Below are 22,117 nucleotides of genomic sequence, written 5' to 3' on the forward strand. Positions count from 1 at the left end.
TTTTTTGGTTATAGTTTTATTTGATTACATGTTTTGATTTATTTATAAAAATTTATTTTATTGGATGATTTTTTAAAATACTTTGATAGACTTAGTTTTATAGGACGCCTTTTGAAAAGTGAACTATTGAACTTGGTTTTATAGGGCATTTTGAAAGTGCTCTATTTAGACTTGGTTTTATATGATGTTTTTTGAAAGCATCCTATTAGACTTGGTTTTATAGGACCCTTTTTGAAAAGCGTCATATTAGACTTGGTTTTATAAGAGGTTTTTCTGTAGGATGTTTTTTTGAAAAATGCCTTATTAGACTTGGTTTTATAGGATGTTTTTTGAAAATGGTACTATTACACTTGGTTTTATAAGAAGCTTTTTGAAAAATGTCCTATTAGACTTGGTTTTATAGAAACCAGTGGCAATTTGCTCATCAACATCTCGATGTGGCTTACATAGTGTTYCGCCAMTTGATTGAATCGGGTCTCCCCCATTATCGTAAGATAAATTAAATGTTTATCGTTCTTTTATAACACCCATGTTCCGTTAAATCATATAAGTTGTGTTAAGTGAACTTTGGGTAGAATTGTGCGTAACATGTTTGTATCATATGCTTAACCGACTTGTACCTCAGACTAAATTGTGATGGATACAAGGGGACACACACGTACAAAGTGAAACTAAACTTAACTTAAAATGTTAAGTTTATACCTATTTAGGCACAAAGTTGAAAATCTAGACTTAAGGGGTCAAAGTCTTCTTCTTCTTCATGTACGGTTCCTAACATCTCCTCAACAATTCCTATGATCAAAGCTTAATCAATCAAATAACAATCAAATTAGCTGAAAGTTTGGAGATTTAAACTCAAAAACTCAAAGGTATGTGTATAATCTCTACTCCTTTCAAGTTTATAAGTTCTTATTTAGGTCAATGATCAATCCTTGGATGTGAAATCTGTTTTAGGTTTGAAATTGTGGGATGATTGAAGAATTGAAGCTTGTTTGAAGTTGAAATTACCATTGTGATCAAGCCATCAAGGTATGTTTAGTTCTTGGTATGTTATTTTGAGGTTTAGCTAATCTTAGGCTCACATGGTGAATTGCATATATGAGATTAAAGTATCTTGATTTTATACTTAGAAGGTCAATTAGGATGAGTATGAACTTTGGTATTAATTGTAAATTGAATGGAATGGAATTCAATTGTTTTGGATGTAGATTTCATAGTTGTTGTAAAGGGTTAAAAAGAAATCACAGCCTATGTACAAAATTCGTATAAAATCATTTGTTGGTCCAAATTAGATATGTAATATATCATTGGAAATCTTGAAATGTTACTACATCTTTGCAGTTTACACAAAGAGCTGATTCTGACTCTAAATAACTCAAAATCTTGAGTTTCCAAAACTAGTCATATAGAACTCGGTAATTGCACTCTGTTTTTTTTAATTCATAGAAAATTGGTCATTGCTTCAAATAAGGTAAATTTTATGAGATTAGATTTCTAAGAGATGGTTCTACAACTATCATTTATAAGTTAAAGCTTCATTTTGCCTCTAAATATGTGTAAAACATCAAAAGTTTAGAGGTACAAAAGCTGATATGTGCAGTAACTTGAGATGCAGTTGTTGTTTGTACCATAAGCTTATCCGGTTTGTACCATTTGAGAAACTTATACCAATAAAACCTAAATCTATTTAGGACTATTATAAATRTAAGAAGAATTAGAAACAAAGGTCTAAGTCTTATATACTCAAGTATGTATGTTGGTTATGTAAGTGGTAATGGATTAATTGTTTATATAAAGGTACTTTGGTTGATTGGTATCAACACTAAAGACATCCTAAASTCATTATATTCCATCAACCACTATTCAAGTATGGATATCCTACCTCACTTGACACGGAGATAGTCATTTGTATAAGGCTTCCTAATTCRAATAACCTATGACAAATTTTGAATACATTGGTTCCAAATTCTCATTGTGCTTTATCAAATGCTATTGAGTTTTTTGTTTTCCTTACGAAATATGATTTACATTCTTATTTGGAACATGGATCACTTTGATCACTTGACTTGTTAGATCACATCTATTATGAATCATCTTACTATAGACTCAATGTTGGGGGCACCGGTATTGAGATGCTTCCATGGTGGTAAAACTATCATGACGTCCTCACTTATATGTAGTCCTTAAAAATGAACTTGACTAGTTACCGGTCAAATAAAGGGCATATGGATTGATCCTAATAATAGTTATCGGATAATAAATTGCGGTCGTGGTTAAAACCACGGAGAGAATTGTTGTGTTGTGCTCATACCCTTTTCCTCACTCATGCCGAAGGACTGGTCATCCTTTAGGAACAACGCGTCCTTGTGATGCAGTTTGGTCTTCRGACCCTTGACATGCCTTYGGGGCATTTTGATGTTCTTTTGGATTATTACTTAACGTTATAAATTGTTTTTGAACTTGTTGTCTCATATTCATTGTTTAGTTATTATTATCYGTTCACTGAGTATTAAGCTCAACCGATATTTCTTTGTCCTTGCAGATACATAACTTAGCAAGGATTTTGGGATTAGAGCTACGAAGATGACAATACTGAAGATAACTCATTAGGATTGTGTTTTGATACATGTTGTTATCTCCATTTGTGGTTATGTAATTATTTTTTAGTAAATTATTAGTTGCACTATTTTTTATAATGCGTTGAATTTTTTTTTAAACCAATTGTGGCATCTTTCATCTTTAACCACGCGGGACGGGGATGTTACATTCTTTCTAGTCTAAATGGTTTCAGATGAGTTTTATACATCGTTCACAAGATTTACCTTTTCCCTAAGAAAGACTCATATTTATTAGCATCTTATTCTTTATTTATGAATTTGTAAACTATGGGGTAACTATTTGATCTTACTTGGTGTTAAGCCTAACGCTACTCATTGACATGTGTAGGTAGGTTATAGTGGTGTTAAGCCCAAGAGCCAGTGATCTAGAGCTTGGAGTACCATTAGAGGCTCAAGCGGGGTAATTTTTTTTTTTTTGGAGATCTCTTATATTTTTTAAGATAGAAAACTTGATGGTTGTTGTAAATGCCCATCTTAAATCTAGTCCTAATAGGATTAGATAGAAGTTTATAGAAACTCTTATATTCAAAATTTGTAACTTGTAACTTTATTGCCATGTTGGGAAAATACTTTCATTTTTGGTATTTAAATGTTGGTTTTTACCAAGTTTTTAGTTATTGTTAACATTACTAGAAATATGATTTCATTTTCTCAATTACAACAAACTTAATTTATGTTTACTTTCAGTAATAATACAATTTATGCTTAACTTAACAATGTTTTATATTTTGTGGCTAAACCACACAATAGTATWTATGAAATTGATATGCAAAATAGATSTAATTACTAATCAATATATAATGTAAATATTAAACGAATTAAGCAAGGATTAAATCAAACACATTGTCATCTTGGACATATAAACAAGAAGCGTAYGRCCAAACTTCAAAYAGACGGAGTGTCAAAATTRTGTGATGATTCATATGATACATGTGAGTCTTCTTTATTAGACAAGATGACAYAAGGCAAACCTRAAAGGGCAACAAAAWTGTTRGAAGTTATTCACACCGATGTATGTGGGCCCTCCAGTTCAGTCACAAGAAACGATCATCGTTGCTTCATTATTTTTATTGATGATTTTAGTAGATAATGGGTATGTTTACCTAATGAAAAACAAATATGAAAGCTTTGAAATATTCAAAGTGTTTCAAARTGAAGYAGATAATCAACTTGGCAAAAAGATAAAAGCACTTCGGTCGGATCGAGGTCACAAATATCTAAGCTAATAGTTTATTGATCATCTTAAAGAATGTGATATTGTATCTTTATTGCCTCCTCCCAAACTACCTCAACATAACGGTGAGTCCGAAAGGAAAAATAGGACCTTGTTGGGCATGGTTCGCTCTATGATGAGTAATAGCACTCTTTGGGGATTTTCCCTACAAACAGCTGCTTGAATACTGAATAGTGCACCAATCAAAACGACCGAAAAGATCCCATATGAGTTATCGGCTGGGAAGATACCAAATATGTCTTATATGAGAATGTGGGGTTGTGATGCTTATGTTAATCAAGAAGCTTCTAAAGGTCTGAAAAATGCAAAAGAGACATCTGGATATTACTTCTACAAACTCAACGAGAACAAAGTTTTTGTTGCACACCGTAGCGAACTCTTAGAAAATTATTTTCTAACAAGAACCACAACAAGGGACGTAATAAACATTGAAGAAATTCAAAGAACCACAAATGAGACAATGGCTGACACTGACTATCAACAAGATGTTGAACCTCAGCTAGTTGTTGAAGGAAATGACGAGATACAAACAATTCAAAAATCGAGCAGAAACTGTCAAGAGCCTGAGAGATATGATTATCTCATTGGCAGTGACAACATAATTCATGATGAACCTGTAACCTACCAAGAAGCCGTATCAGGTTTGGAATATGATAAATGGCATGATGCTATAAAGGCTGAAATATAATCCATGTAGACAACCAAGTTTGGAACTTGGCAGATACACCTGTTTGCTTGCTGCAAAGTCATTGGATGCAAGTGGATATTCAAAAAGAAAACTGCCATGGATGGGACTGTACATACCTATAAAGCTAGGTGACAAAAGGTYTCACTCAGACTTAGGGAGTCGGTTATGATAAGACATTTTCTCCGGTAGCTATGATTAAATACATCAGGATACTTCTTTCCATAGTTGTATAGCATGACTACAAGATATGGAAAATGGATGTGAAACCGTGTTTCTTAACAGAASTTTGAGCGAGGACGTGTACATGGTACAACCACAAGSTTTTWAGCATCCAAAATATCCTAAAAAAGTATTCAAATTACAAWGGTCCAATTATGGACTKAAGCAAGCATCTCGTATATGGATTGAAAAGGTATGCAAATTGGAATCTTCTTTTTAACGGAGATGGACCTTGTRTATACAAGAAGGTYAGTAGAAGCATAGTARCATTCTTGATCMTATATGTTGATGACATACTGATCACTAAAAACGACATTCGAGCACTTGATGGTGTAAACATCATGGCTAGGGAAGTGTTTCATGATGAAGGATCTAGAARAGACAACATATACTATTGGCATAAATATGAGATATATCTAAKATCTTAATTTAATTGGATTAACCCAAAATATATAYGTTAACAAGATMTTGGAATGCTTCAAGATGGATMGTTCCAAGATAAGGAACTTGCYAATGGTACATGGTATACAACTAAGCAAGACTCGGTGTTCTGGTAGAAAAAAGGACATGAACCATATAAAGGGCATTTTATACGTTTCGACCATCAATTCTATCATGTATGGCATGTTATGTACTAGACCAGACGTCTCGCATGGCCTAAGCATGACAWGYAAGTATCGGTCAAACTCARGTGATACTCACTGGATARCAGTGAAGAACATCTTGAAGTATCTAAGAAGAACTAAGTATATGTTCTTACTATACGGTATCCAGGAAAGAGATTTGTGTATCCAAGGGTTTGCAAATACTAGTTTCCAAACTGACTGTGATGACTTTAAATCATGGTCAGGATACGTTTTTGTGTTAAACGCTGGTGTTATGAGCTGAAAGAGCTACAAGCAAAGCACGACATCAGATTCAACTACAGAATCGGAGTATATTATATCGTCGGATGCTGCAAAAGAAGCATTTTGGATGAAGAAATTCATCTCTTACCTAATTGGTTCCTAGCATATGTGACCCTATCGAGATCTATTGTGACAATGAGGGTGCCATAGCTCAAACAAAAAACCAAGGCCACACAAGCGCTCCAAGCATATTCTAAGATGGTATCAACTGATTCAAGAAATCTTTGATCAACATGAAATGAAGATATGCAAAGATTGATCAGAAAACAATCCAACAGATCCTTGAACCAAACCTATGAGTCAAAGAAAGCATGATGCTCATACTAGTTTGATAGGCTTGAGGTTTTGTAAATTGATCTGACCAGTAATTTTAGTAAAGTTTAAATTTATCTGAACAATAAAATAGTTACGTTTCTACCCATTATGAAATATTGGATATGAGTATTTGCATTAAACATTTATGTGTTCATTATTAGCATGTTTGACTACCCTTAAATAAATATGATGATCATATTATTTTAAAATATCATTAATCAGCTACTACTAGGGGACTAGTAATAAATAAATATCATTGTGAAGTCTGGTCATAGTCTAAGTTGGAAGTGCACTGGGTGCAACTGGAGTTACATGTGTTTGTTGGTGCACAAGCATTGGATAAGACCCACAGTCAGGATCACCTCATAAATCAGCGTCATAAGGTGAGTCTTGAACTAATGAACACTTTTATTCTCAGACTTGATATGTGTATTGGGACCTAATGCATAAAGAGTGTTATACTTGGATATAGTTCAAACGTTACTCTTAACCGGGTAATCATAAGAGCTATATTGGATATAACATTAACTATGAACTAATAACACTTGTCTAATCAAAACATAGTAAGATTGATAAACATATAATTTTGAATTATAAAGGATGAGATAGATCTATCTCTTAAGTTAAAAACAAAATATCGCGAAGCAAAAGGATAACGAATGATTCTACCATATTATTGATTTGATCATTTAGACTGCTCAAGGAAAAGCACATTTACGTAGACTTGGGGGTAGTGACGTGTTGCTAGATATTTACCACCGTGTGTGTTACTGTGTATTGTGTGCAAGTGGGAGAATGTAAGTTATTATATGCCCACAACACGTAACACATGAAATGTTGCCAAGAAGTATGTACATCTATAACATCACAAACAAAGAATACATTTGCCTCTATTTTCATAAACCTGAGTTGAATCATGTTATTATTGAAATAATTATTCTTGGATAATAATTATGAAAATGTGTGTTAAAGTGTAATTATGATAATTATAGGATGTWATCTGTAAATATATATAATTGTATTRATGTTTAAGATAATTATATAAATATTACAGACAATTTGAGTTATGGACTAACTATAAGACAGTCCATATAAATAAGATGATATGATAAATCAAATTTAGAGATTAAATCTTTTATATTTAGCTATAAGATAAAATACTTAAAAGAAACCAATTATTTTATGTAAAACACATATTAGRTYTARGGTTTTAGGCTAGCACCTGGTGGAGRCGTAAAACATGTTCATGTTTGGGTCACCAATAGAGGGAACCTATATTGGTTTCTAAGTGCTTCGWTAAAATCCTCAATATCATATMYRAAAGRTACAAATCTAAACACCCTATGGTTTGTTTAGAATTTAATTAAATGCATCATTGGATCCCGTTGGGTTTTATTTAAGAAAATCTTTAGTCTTTCWGATTTATTTTTGTAAGCTAAAATTATTTTTTGTTGCTTTTAATGGTTACAAAATTGTTTTAAAACCTTACACTTCTCCTCTTATATGTTGACACTAAAATAACATGTGATTACAAAACATAGTCAACGCATGGGTGCACGAGCAACTTGGCCCATAACCTAGGTCGTGGCCAAGGGAACACGTGCATAATCACATTTGATCTTACACTTGATTTTAATGTAAAATCACATGTGATTTACYCRTTGAGATCCAATCTCAACCACAAACTAATATAAATCAAGGGTTAAATTAATGATTTAATAAAATTTGCCAAAAAAACGTCCATAGGGATATTATGGGTATTTTTCAAATCTCTTTTCTTTTCCTCTCTCCTCTTTTCTTTCTCATCTCTCCTMTCTATAGGAACATTTGTATCTCGATGCATGACCCATTATCAATTATATTGTTTYAGTTAAACATAATGACCACATTTTCTTTACCACACCTTGTGAACGCAAAAACACCAAGAACAAAAAACCAAAAACTGTGTATCCTTATAATAGTTGTATAAGGACTTTGATACACATCGCAAACAAAATCAATAATCAAATTTGAACACCCGCTAAGCATCTCTGGTGAACCCAGAACCAAAATTTATAGTATCACAATGTGACACTATCAAATATATTTTTTCAATTAAACATTATGACCACTTGTGCTTATTAAACATTGTGATCGCCTTTTGAGCACAATGTGACACAACAACACCAAGAAAAAAACAAAACGAAAAAAAACTACAAATCCCTAAATAATTTTGGTAAAACTTGGATACACAATTTTGAACAAAATTCATAATCAAATTTAAACACCCGCCAAGCATCTCCTATTAACCTAGAACCAAAAACCTATATATTCATAACCTTTTACAGTTTAGGTAGGTCTGGATTTCTTTAAGACCTGGGTTTTAGTGCATTTTTGAGGTCTGAGGAGAATCTGGATTGTCAAGATCTCCGATACAGGGCCGGTCCTAAGATTTTTGATGCCCCGTGCGAAAATAATAAAAAATGCCCCTAAGTCTATTTTTTTAAGCCAATGAAACAACGGAACATGCGATTTTTAAAGAGTTTGGAACATAGTCAAGCTAAGTGTCTCATCTCCATGTTGATTTACTCAAAAAGTTACAGGTCTAACAATTAAAGTCTTGGGGCCTATTTGTTAGCAGTTTAATAAGCTTAATGAGACTAACAACTTATTCACTCAACTATGCATGATTGTTTAGTAGTGACTTAATGATATAGAAAGTGACTTATTCAGTAAACTTCTAGGGGGAGCTTTATATAGAAAGCCAAGTTTTCTTTTCTAAACATGTCTCTCCCAACTAAAAACACGCTCCTTACATCTATGAAAAAACTCTCACAAACAAAAACTTTTCCAACTTATACAAACAGATTAATMMRTACARACAACTTTATCCATAYAAAACWTAATAAAAAAYCAATCRAACGGCCYCTAAACCWAATGTGGTAATGTCAAACCTCAAAGTAAACAAAAGCCAAAAGAACAATGATAAATTGTAAAATTCATAATCTTTGTTACTGTGCATTGTAAAGAACAAGTGTCCAATAATTAAGATAATATCACAATATGTTGTTAATGTTGTGTAGCGCACTCCACCCATGTTGATATAGTGATGTGCTCATGTGCATTGCAAATTTCAATTCTCAGATATTTCAATATGCAAAAGGAAGATTCATTATCAAAATGACAAAAATCCCTTAGCCCCTTAGCCTAGTAGGTCTGTAACCCACATGACCACACATGACACAACTTTATGATAATCGGTTAGAAATTTAAATTTTTTTAGAAAAAGATTTAAGATTCATAAAATCATAATATGATTCACACAACAACTCGGTAAGTTCAGTCAATAGTAGAAATCAGTCATTCAAGATTTTCATCTTTGATTTTTTTTAATCTAATTACATGACCGTTAATCGGCTGGAAACAAAACTCAATGCCTTGAAAATCGAAATAGTCGAACTTTGAAGAAAACAATATAAATTAGATTGAGTTGTTGGAATGATGGCGTTAACCGATTCACGATGTGCATTCAATATCCATCATTACTGGGCCTTGGACATGTTTTTATAGTTAAAATTTGAATTGTCCAATTCCCAAATTATTAAACACAAAACTAGTAATAGATGACAACTTGATGCCCCTTTAGGATTTGATGCCCTGTACGACCGCACGGGCTGCACGTGGCCAGGGTCGGCCCTGCTCCGATAAGATATAGATTGTGGTGCATCATTTAGATTTAGGCAACGTTCGTTCGTGTCACTTTTTGTATCCCTAGCGGGTGGCAGATGGTTCTCAACAGTGAGGATGACGAGGGGAAACGAAACGATATGGCGGTGGTCACATTAAGTGGTGGTAGTTGTTTTTAGGAGATGTAAGGGAAAGCGAGAGACAAATGTTAGGTCCCTGATGTGGGTGGCGCTAGTTAGTAGGTTTCATATGAGGGTTTGGAGTACAAGATGAAGGAAGGTGAGGCAATGGGAGTTATGGATTTCCTATTTAGGAGGGGAGGGGAGGGGAGGGGGGAATTAATTAATTGGTTTTATGAGATTTATTTTTTATTACTAAATTAGTTTTTATGTTTATTTAACAAATAAGATGGTTATCTTAAATGAGTACATTAGATCTCACGGATCTTATAAATTATACGTAGTTATTTAATTAAGCCTCTATATATAAATATGTGTGTGTAGCAAGAGAGAGAGAGAGAGAGAAAAAATGAATGAGAGATAAAGTTGATATGAGGGGAGAACCAAAGAACCAAGAAATAACAGATGATAAATATATAAATATTGGTGTTCGTAGTCTCAGCCATTTGATTTGATAATAAGAATACATCTGATCTAACACTTAGAAAAATTCTTAGAAGTAGCATATGCCTTAAAACAATTCGGATTAACATTTTGCAATCAAATCCTTCARGATATGTATCTGGATTGGCAACAGATAATGATCCTATCCGAATTTGTATATGTATTAATATTTGGATTTGTTATTCTGATTCATACCTAGACTTGGCCCCCAAATTTATATCAGGACATGGTATCCAGATTTGGCACCTAGATTTGTCTTSGAACTCAATATCTAGTTCTAGTATTCAGAATCCAAAAGGACTCGAAAGTTGCAAAATCCGATTTTAATATTTCATAAAACAAAAGTCTTGTTGGAATCAGAATATAGCTTATGTCTCAGAAAGAAAATATATAGGATTTTTCCTTTGTAAAAGTCTTGTCATTATCTGTATGGATCCAAGAACAAAAGGCCTTCAACAAAATYGAAGACTAGTTGAAGATAAGCCAAGATTGTCACCAAAGAGGATTGGTTTTCCATCTAGCAGAAAAAATATCAATACAAGATAAATTCAAAGGTAGTCTGATAAATACTACTTCTAGCAAGCCAATTTTGAAATCAAACTTAACCAACAAGTTTGGCTTACCAACTCTACGAACTTTTGTTCTAGTATGGGAACATGCTTAGCATGTCAGACAAAATAAGTTCTAAAGTACTATTTTATTAGTACCATACTTCGTTTATATTCCCTCTGCATAAAAAGGATGGCTTGTGTTAATAAACATCTACATCACTTTCAAAGGTTGAAATGAAGAGTATAAACATACACCAATCAACAAATCTGATGAAGACACGCATTAAAGTTGGACAACAACATTTAATGCAACGGATGATTATAAAAATGTCAACATTGTCATATGTTGSAACTCATCCGTTTTCAAAGGAATTATGAGTGAGAGTTTATTAAGCAAAATCGGAGTCAACCATCTGTAAGACTATATCAGTTCTTCAAATCTGATAGGGTACCTTCTACTCTTACTCTTTCAGTATTTAGCAAATTTTTCACCAGCCAGATTRTTTAGGATCAGGTTTTCCCTCCCTAGCTTTCACACCAAATTTGTAATTCTTTGTTTTTAATAAATATACAAAATTAAAAAGTAAATTTTGTTGTATTGTATTCACCCCCCCCCCCCTACAAACACATTATGTGTTATATGGGGCAACCTCGTTACTTTCATGGTCTCAAGGTTTTGACTCGGGATTCTAGTATCTATTTGTGTCAAGCTAGCAATGACCCAGATTCATCTCTTGCGCAGGTATTACTAACAACAGGATTTCTTTTACACCTCTTGAGCCTAACTTTAAGTTCACACCTAATGATGGCCTATTTATTCTAGATCTTACGCTCTACTATAAGTTAGTGGGATCTCTAGTTTAATTGATTGTCTCACGACCTAATCTTGCATTTRTTATTCATATTGTTAGTCAATTCATGGTTGTTCCACGTCCTTCTCATTATGTTGTTGCTTTGACAATTATAAGGTACATCAAAGGGACCATATTTTATGGTCTACACTTCTCATCATCGTCATCCCTTGAACTTCATGCATTTTTTGATGCTGACTAGGATGGTGATGTCACCGCTCGTCGGTTCACCAATGGTTATTGTTTCTTTCTCGTTGATTCTTTTTTTTTTCTGGGTACAACAAGAAGTAATTTATCACTCTTCAATCTAGTATGGAAGCCAAATACTATACATTTGCAGACACCACACATGAATTACTGGTTAGGATGTCTCTTGTTTGAATATGGGTGTGTCTCAGTCATCTCCTACTATTTTCCCGGTGCGACAATTGTAGTGCCATTAACATTGTGATGTGTTTGATGAGCTTACCAAGCATATTGAGATAAAATGTCATTTCACTTGCCAACATGTAGTTCACAACACTATTCGTCTTGTTTTAGTTTCCATGACTGAGTAATTAAACCGTAGATGTCTTAACCAACGCTCTTCTCCATGGTTGCTCTTTGTGTTTCGTCCACAAACGTAAGTTTATTTCTTATGATCCACCTTGAGTTTAAGAGAGGGGTGTTAGAAATGTATGTATGTATGTATAGTTGAGGAACCTGAGTTGGGTTCCGRTGAGAAGAAGAATTAAGGTAAGAAGCATAAGAAGTGATCTCCACCATTTGATGCACATTAGGATGAGATGCACCAGATCAATTCCCATGAGAAGCACAATTCATGAGTGGACAAGAGATTAAAAGGTGATCAAGTTCAAGGGTCCAGATCCCTTCTTATGCTTCTCATCTTAACTCTCCTTCTCATACGATCCTTCGCCTTAGGAACCTTTCTTATCATTTGTCAATAGTATTAGGTTTATATAGTTTTCCWTTTTCCTTAATCCTTTGTCACACAACATCATCTTTATCAATATACATATAAATGTTTTATCTACAATGGCTTTAATCTCTTTGAATCATATAAACCGACAATACAAAATAATTAAACTGCAAACTAAAATGACATAAACCGGTTAGGTTTTAGTTAAAAAAACGGATTGATCCCAAATCAGATCATGAACGATTACATACTTGAGTTTGTTGATAATTTAAAAATATGTAAATTTAAAACAACGTCGAACCAAATAAATAATGAAGTTTTCAAGAAATTCCTAAAAACCAATTTTTAGTAAAARTTATAAACGTGAGTAATACCAAACATAGCCACTTTTTATCGATTKAGATAGAGTTTTTTACCCAAATATTTAAGAAATCATCTCATTTTTTATTTCCTACTTTCCCCAACCTACCAACCTACTCCACACCCATAATGATAAACTTTACCATTTGAATTTGATGAAATTTGTAATTTCACCCCTCCAAATTTGTCTTCGTTACTAAAACACCCTAAAAAATATTTATCGAATGTATCTTGAAATACTTTAACATGATATGTGCAAAAACGCGTTCCGATATTGATGTTATTAGTGATATTGTTGGGCTCCAACGGGATGATTTTAAATAAAAGAGGAAATTGCATGAAAATGTAATGTATTTTAATTTGSTTCTTATTTTACGTAACATATTTTTGCAAGTTTCATTTTGGTAGATGTAACATGTCATATTYAGACCAAAGTATGTTACACAATATAGGAATCAATCAGAGTATGYTGCATTTTCCTGCATCCTCATATGTAAATCAAATATCTACACGTCTAAGATGTCATATCTCTGAGCTATCAAAACRAAGGTTCCTAAAAGTATCTTACATAAAGTAAAAATCGGATCAAAACACGTATTTTGATGCATATATCATTAAAAAAGTTGGAATACAAAGTTTCACTTCATTTACTCAACCGATAAAGTGAATTTAGAAAACCCTAAATGGGAGCAGATGGTCTATGAACCGATCTTGATTGTATCTGTCTCTAGATTAATCGAATTTTTTGATTTTTTTCCTTCATGATTTTGACCGGAAGTTCAAAAAATAATGATAAAGAAAAATATTTGTCAAAAAAAGATCTCAAAATCACAAGAAACAAACTTGGATGCTCAAAATCATAATACTTGTAGACTATAGTGGTCAAATAATGAATTTTTTTTGGCATAAAGATCAAGAAGTCAAATTTGTGAAAACATTTTAGCAAATAGAGATTTGGGTTTTGCTTCGAACACTCCGAAAAATTGTTGAAGAAGAAAACCCAGCAAATACCCTCCTCCTCCTCCTCAGCTGAAGAGAAATTTCAATCTTCTTCCTGCATGCTCATCTGTTCCAATCTATGGGCTTTGTATACCCTTCAGACGTTCTCATTGTTTCATCAAGAACCATAATTAGCTAAAAAAACTAAAAGATTTCTTTTTTTTTGGCATAAAATTGATCCTAGATTCTGTTCATTTGGTGTGTTAATGGCAAATGCATCTTGGGTTTTCACTCCTACAGTTCCTAATATGAATAAAATGAAGATTTCTCCATCCATATCCATTTCTCGATCTGGGTTTTATGGAATCTCCAAGAGGGTATCCTGCGCCAATGCTGTTCAAGGTGTTGATAAGCTCTCCCCTTCTGAATCTCAGCCCACCAGGTACTTCTACTCTTGTAATTGAATAAATKGTAGGTTTTTATGTATCTACAAATGCTTCTTTTATCTGTATTTTGATAACTTCTGTGGGTATTTGTTTGCAGAAGTTTAACATCTATTTGAACATGCTTGTTGTTGTTTATTCTGCTTACTCCTCTTTTGGGTCTATTTTGAATGTTAAATGACTTCATGTGCATGCTTTAGAATCATGATTATATAGAATTATAGAAGGGTGATCTTGGTGCATCAAAGCTCCTGGCTTTGTGATAGTTGGGATTTGGGAAGGGAAGTTAAAGAGCTTTTTTCCATCAGATTATTGCATTAATGTGTCCATTTTAGTATTTGACTGTTTGATGGATGAGAAGTGCTTGATTGATAAAAGAAGTAAATCAACAAGCTGGTTGCATAAAAAGTTAATGACATTGGTTTGGGTTCAAGTGACTATGATCTATTTGCCCATTGTAATCATTGTAAAAACTTGAGGGTATTTGCTTTGAATCAATAGGGTTCTCTTATTTTCCCATCATTCAAAGGTAATTTAGACATTTGATAAACAGTCACTTCCTAGAAAGTATCTTTCTTTCATGGTATAGTTAGGCAGGGAGGTTTGGTCATTGAGTTGATAAGTGTGATATTTGAAATGGTGAAAGCAAATTGGAAGCAGTTTCTTGCATCGTTTTGGACGTTTGAAGGAGTTGCATTTCTATGGAACCAGGGTAAAGACAAGGGGATGATAAAATCAACCTGGGTTCGATTCATGCCATCTATATATGCGCTTTGGCCATTGGGAGATTTACCTCTGAGCCCACAGTTGCAACTTGCCATGGGATTAGTCTGGSYGAAGCCTRGGGTCACCMATTTCCAAAAAAAATTATGGTCGTTATGGAACCACTAAAATGAATATATGCATCCAATCATTATCTTAGAATCTAAAGAACATTTACCAGATGCATTGAAATAAAACAGAAGTGTTTTTCTATATATGTATGTGGTGATATTTTAGTAGAAAAGCTAGATTGCTAGGATCTGCTAATCCCATTGAATATTTTAGTCAAATGTGTTCAATTTCTCATTCTTTTTTTTTTGTTCTTTTTCCAGGCTAGTTGGCAAGGGCTGCAAATTAGTTGGATGTGGTTCTGCTGTACCCACTCTTCAGGTTTCTAATGATGATCTTTCAAAGATTGTTGACACAAATGATGAATGGATCTCTGTTCGAACTGGAATCCGTAATCGACGAGTTCTTACAGGTTTGTTTGTGGTTGAGAATCATTAGTTTTTCAAGTCTCAAGGCAGTTCAACATTCAGGAAGTTATTCATAAAAACTTACTTTTCTTTTGCAAGCACAAAATATGCAAATATAGTTTATTCTTGAGGCATTGTTTTAAGATTCTTAAGTATCTGAATATAGTTGATCTGGTTTTGGAAAATGTTATTGGCACAAATATATCATTTCGGTTGTGCTAAGTCAACATCTAGTCGCTTTCTTCCATTATATTTGATCTCAAATTTTTGGGAAGTAATCGTCCCTCTTTTTCTTGGGAACACTTGTTAAGAAATCTGTTTTGGGCATAAAATACAAAGCTGAATCATGTTTTCTTTCCAATGATCATCAAAAGGAGAACCAAATGACCACTAGATACAAAACATAAAGGGATATTCTAATAATCTTATTTTCAATATATATTCGATAAACTGCTCCATTTTAAATGTATCACCTTACCAAGCAGACACATGGTCCAGGTCATCTCACATTTGAAGTTGACCATAGATCGATCCACTAACTTGGCACTGGAATGAGGAACATTTTGATTACGCTTTCAAGATAACAGATTCCCACCAACAAAGACGAAAYAACGTGTAGTAGATCTATGTTGTCATTGGGCACTCTGTTCAGTCAGTTCTAGAAAAACCAACAATCTTGCAAAATCTTTCATAAGTAAAGTASGCCAAATTTTACAACGTCTCTAATCAAAATATGGGATATCTTTGTTCTTAGAGCCCTTGAGATACCTCAAGATACAGAGAGCAACATTTCAGTGTGAGAGTATGAGATAAACTATTCTTTTCAGGATAGCGTAGAGATTGATCACTTTGAGTTTGAGCTATATGTTTTTAATATTTTAGCGTACGTGAGTCTAATGGCTTGCACCTTATTGCTCAAAAAAATAGTGTGGGCTCACCGATAGCAATAAGTAAAAAAAAAGATGTTTAAAGTCTATATACTTAGTAATATGACCTTAATCGTGCTTTTACAGGGAAGGATAGAATGACAGGGTTGGCTGTTGAAGCAGCTGCGAAAGCCCTTGAGATGGCAGAGGTTGATCCTAATGATGTGGATCTAGTCCTGTTGTGTACATCAACCCCAGATGATCTATTTGGTAGTGCTCCTCAGGTAACACTACTTAATATGATGAGAAGTCTGTGTAGTTTATCTATTTATATGATTTTGTGTTCATGGTTTAATTTTTGTATTTAATGTGGTTGGATATGAGTTTGTTTGAAGAAATCATGTGTTGGATAGGACACAATGCATCTAAATGCAATGAATTTTGCCTRGTTCATATTTAATGTAACAAAGAACTTTTGTTTTCTCAATCAATGTGTCAAAGCTTCAAAATTTTGTGTTCAATGTAACAGTTTCAAAATTTCCTATTTTYTACCCATTTTGATTGGCAACCTGSTGATTTTATAACATTTAATGACGTGGATGTCAAGATTTTTTTTATTAACCTGGATATCCAACCCGCTATGTGAGCTRACTAATCCTCGGGTGACCACCTGCATTGCAGTTAGCCCGAAGTCACCGCATTTGAACCTCCGTGGCCACAAGGGGWTTTTTATTCCTCCTTGGATTCGAAYCTGGGRCCTCYAGGCAYTTTTGATGGAGCCCAAGCTCAAACCAATCGGGCACTACCCTTGTGATTGTGGATATCAAGKTTATCGTCCACTTTGGCGTAACCCTTTCATAAACGGGCATCCATGTCAAATTTTACACAATCAATGGATTACCGGTCAAAATGGATRTCCAAATAGGAAATTTTGAAACTTTATTACATCATTTGAGAAAAAAAAATCTTCGTCACACTAAATAGGAACTAAACCRAACTTTGTTGCATTTTAATGCATTTTGCCMTGTCGGACAACTAATGGCCAAACAGAAATTTTCTTGTCTTGCTTTAAAGGCTCAAAAGAATTCAAGAACACAAACTTAAACGAAAGCTTGCTCTAGAAWATTAGGATGCTTGGATAATCACTGATGTAATGCAGGCAATATTTGGTTTAGTCATGGTGCACATATATGGTTCCATGTTGACATCATACTTTACCAAACTGTAAGATTTAGCATCTATGTGTTGCCATTGAGGGGTAGCTCAACTGGTAAGACCTTGGGTTTGCTGCCCAGAGGTYGCCAGTTCAAGTCCCCTCAAGAGCACCGGAGGGTTTGCCTGGCTGTTAACTTCAGGGTCGGAGATGCGCATAAGTTGGCCYAGACACCCATGGTTACCAATCATTTCATAATATGGTAGTGAGGATTGTGATTTATGTATMATGTTGTTGGGTGAATGCGGAGCGACTTATTCACAGCCCCGAGGTGTGGGTGGGTCATGGGGGAGTCATTTGGGCTCCCTAAAAAGTGTGAGGTCCCACATAACCACATTCTAGTCTCTTCCCTGTGATGTCGATGTAGCAATTCGAGTACTTGAATTGACCTCAAGATTCGAAGTTTTGTAAAACCTTCATTGGCTTCTCATATGTCAGATACAAGCAGCACTTGGGTGCAAGGGAAATCCATTGGCTTTCGATATTACAGCTGCTTGTAGTGGATTTGTATTGGGTCTAGTCTCGGCTGCATGCTATATCCGAGGTAAACTTTCATTCTTTTGATCAATTCTTCTTCAATGTCTTCACATTTCTTAGAAATTTCAACTTTTCGTGCAGCTGGTGGATTCAAAAATGTTCTTGTGATTGGAGCTGATGCTCTGTCTCGTTATGTTGATTGGACTGATAGAGGGACTTGTATCTTATTCGGGGATGCTGCTGGTGCAGTATTAGTTCAGGTACATAGTTCCTATTTAGTACAACGAAGAACTTTTTTTTTCACAATCGATGTAACCTAGTATAAAATTTTAGTATTTTGTACTCGTTTTTTTTGAAGTATATAGTATTTATATACAGCAAACATTCACACACAGTGGTGAGGCTTGAACCATTCTACTGGTAACCCGGGTACCGCTGGGCRAATGACACTTCGGGCTTTTTGTACTCATTTTGACTAATAACATGCTCATCTTCTAACATTTAATGATATGGACATYCATTTACGAAAAGGTTATAATGAAGGCGACGATAAACTTGACATCCACGTCATCACATGTTACAAGATCAATARGTTACTGATAAATATGGGTACATAATAGGAAATTTAGAAAAACTTTAGAGTAAATTACGTTTTTAGTCCCTGTGGTTTGTTGAAAATTTATATTTTCGTCCTTATGATTTAAAATTTATTGCTTATTTCGTCCCTCTGGTTTGCAATTCATTTGTATTTTAGTCCTTCATACTTGAAAATAGTGTTTTGGCCTCAAGGAGGAAAATAGAAATGAATTGTAAACCATAGGGACGAAACCGCAATTTTTAGCAAACCACAGGGACGAAAAACGTAATTTACTCYTTCGACCCAAACCGCCATTTTTAGCAAACCACWGGGACGAAAGAAGTCTAACTTACGAGTTTCCTATGAAGTTCTTGTATCTAAATTCTTGTTTCAGATGAATTTCCTTTTTCGTATTTCTTTGTAGCTTTTATATGTTTTTGTGAGATTAGCTGCAACTTTCTGCAGGCCTGTGAAAGTGAGGAAGATGGCTTATTTGGTTTCGATTTGCACAGTGACGGTGAAGGCAACAGGTTTTAGTCCCTGCTATTTTTAATTTCAATGGAATTTGCAACTTTTCCGTTTTCGTTAGTTTTCAAGTTAAAACCGAACCAAACGAACCCATTATATCCCATTATTCCAGAAGGGTAGGATTAGGGGATGTAAACGAGTCGAGCTTTAACCATCAAAACTCGTTCAACTAACGAGCCGARCTTCATAACACCAAGGTTCTACTCGGCTCGTTTGGAAACTCGATTAAATTTTTGTCTCGAGACAAACCATTCAAGCATACACTTTTTTGAGCCAAATATGCTCATGTCTTTATAAATCATACAATGAAGAWATAAAAATTATCACCTCAAGCCAATAAATGAGTTAATCGATCGTGAGTTCGAGCCCATAAACGAGCATCAAGCTCGATAACTCAAAATATTCAAGCTCGAGCCCGAGCCCTACATTGAGAAAGTTATTCGAGCTTGAGCCTGATATTAATTTTTCAAGCCAAGCTCGAATAACCAACTGCTCAAGTCAACTTGGCTCGTTTACACCCCTAGGTAAGAGCTTACATCTATCCCAAAGGGTGGGTGAGAGGTTGTTTCCGTGAAAACCCACGGCTTGAAAGAGAACAAAGAAAATTGTTTGACGATCTTTTCCTAAATTCAAGTGCTTAAAATTAAATAAATGTTCCCAATGAAAAATTCACCGTTTGGAAATGTGTAATTATTGCACTTTTAACCACAAGGATGRTGCCTGATTGGTTTGAGCTTGGCTCCAAAGGTCAAAAGTACCAGGAGGTCCCAGGTTCAAATCCAAGGAGGAATAAAAATCCCCTTGTGGCCACGGAGGTTCAAATGCGGTGACTCCGGGCTATATGCAAAGCAGGTAGTCGTCCTGGGATTAGTCGGCTCACATAGCGGGTTGGATATCCAGGTTAATCAAAAAAAAATATTGCACTTTTTGATTAACTAAATGATAATTTTACCCATAACACTAGAGGGAGTAATGAATTTCTTCATATCATAATTTAAGGGTAGAATTGAAAACTAAACACTTATCTTGAGACAAACTAAAATAGAAATGTGGACACGTTATTTGGGATGAGGGGACGTCAAATTGTTGACCTATGAATAGAAAGCTATTGGTTTTTTTGGCAGGCACTTGAATGCAAGCATCAAAGAGAACGAAGCAGATGGTTCRTTCGGTTCTAATGGTTCGGTATTGGGATTTCCTCCAAAGGGTTCTTCTTATTCATTTGTTCAGATGAATGGTAAGGAGGTTTTTAGGTTTGCTTGTCGTGTGGTGCCACAATCGATCGAGATTGCGCTCCAGAAYGCTGGGATGACTCGTTCTAGCATCGATTGGTTATTGCTCCATCAGGTATGAGACAAATTGTCAAGTCTTTGTTCGAGATTCACTTTGGTTGAACTTTTCTAGTAAACTTGTCCCAGTAGAAAAAGGATGGGGTTTTCACAACAAGGTGTCGGGTTTAAATCGGGCCCGCCCACCCTGCCTAGGATATTGTGATTTACCTTGCCAATGATGGGCGTGGAACTGGTACGATGGGCGACCTAAAAGAGTATTGCAAACCCGTTTCCACAACTTCTCTTGTAACAAAGTTGATCCCACATGTATTGGTTGATGCACAAAAAAGCCCGAGCACTGGCCTGCCGTTAGAGCCCGATCAGGCCAACTTTTTTCAYATCTCAGTTAAAGTCTGGCCTGGAAAAAGCTTTTTTGGTTACTGAAAAACGCGCTTGGAAGGTCGGGYCCATGCTGAAAAAGCCCCGTCTTGTGCATCTCTAGTTTAAACTCGGGACGTCTAGGCTACAAATCTTCACAAATCGCCCCCCACACCTCCCCTAGGACACTGCAATTTACCTCCCCAATAATGATCGTGGAAAGCGCTCTAAAGGGTAGGGGTTCAAACTCAGGACTTGTAGGTTAGAAATCTTGACAAAAAGACATCGGTAAAATTAACTCAAAAGTTGTTACTTTTCTAGTGACATTATGAAAAGGTTACGGTTTGGTTAATACGCAGGCGAACCAGAGGATCCTTGATGGAGTTGCAACACGTTTAGAAATCCCAACAGATCGAGTGATATCAAACTTGGCCAACTATGGTAACACAAGTGCAGCTTCCATTCCGTTGGCGTTAGATGAAGCGGTGCGTAGCGGGAAAATCAAGTCGGGTCAAACAATCGCAACAGCGGGATTTGGTGCTGGTCTTACATGGGGTTCAGCTATTATCAGATGGAAATAAAAGACTTGAATCCAAGAGGAAGTTTGTTGGTGTAGAAGCAGCTTGGTCTATCATGTTTTTTTGGCTTGCTTTCCAAATTGTGGACTTTCAAGACTATTCTTATTGGTTGAGTTTGAAATACCTGAGTCTGAATCTGTTGGCCCGAAATTTGATAGATTTGTTGTCTGAATCGGCTTATGCACACCTCGATTAATCTCTTCGGGACTTGAGCTCATGAAGTTAACAACCAGATAAACCCTTCTGCGGTTGAATGAGTTCTAAAGAGCTTGAAGTGCTGACCTCTATGAAATTGCTTCAAGGATTTGGTGCTCGAGTTTAAAGCTAAAGAAAAGTGGTTTTATTTTGCTTGAGTTGCTTAAAATTTGTATGTGCTTGATTGTCGATCCTTTTAAAGAACGAGCCAAGGACCATCAAACGAAACATAGTTCAACGACCAACTGAAGACGGAACTTTGCAAAAAGCAACCAATTGCAYGGTTATGAGTTACAAGTTACGACTACCGAGTATTTGTATATTCACATTCAACAATCAAGAACCACATTTTTTTAGGTTCAGATTTCACAGATAACAAGGAAATCCTTGTTGAATTTGTGTTATTCCCCCTGGAGCAAATCACCTTGAATTACAACGGCAAGTGTCGATCCAAACCAAAGA

At 35.0% G+C, this 22,117-nt stretch overlaps 1 protein-coding gene across 1 annotated transcript; it reads left to right on the forward strand.

Moving 5' to 3' along the window:
- Positions 1–13,932: 13,932 nt before the first annotated feature.
- LOC112514669 (3-oxoacyl-[acyl-carrier-protein] synthase 3 A, chloroplastic-like) lies at positions 13,933–21,629 on the forward strand. Its single transcript, XM_025121258.1, has 8 exons — positions 13,933–14,333; positions 15,429–15,577; positions 16,586–16,722; positions 18,090–18,195; positions 18,270–18,388; positions 19,171–19,235; positions 20,358–20,580; positions 21,242–21,629. The coding sequence occupies exons 1-8, from the start codon at positions 14,158–14,160 to the stop codon at positions 21,461–21,463; spliced, it is 1,197 nt and encodes a 398-aa protein (XP_024977026.1). The 5' UTR covers positions 13,933–14,157; the 3' UTR covers positions 21,464–21,629.
- Positions 21,630–22,117: the final 488 nt, after the last annotated feature.

This window comes from Cynara cardunculus (genome assembly GCF_001531365.2).
Source record: "Cynara cardunculus var. scolymus isolate 2C chromosome LG 6, CcrdV1, whole genome shotgun sequence".
Lineage (NCBI taxonomy): Eukaryota > Viridiplantae > Streptophyta > Magnoliopsida > Asterales > Asteraceae > Cynara > Cynara cardunculus.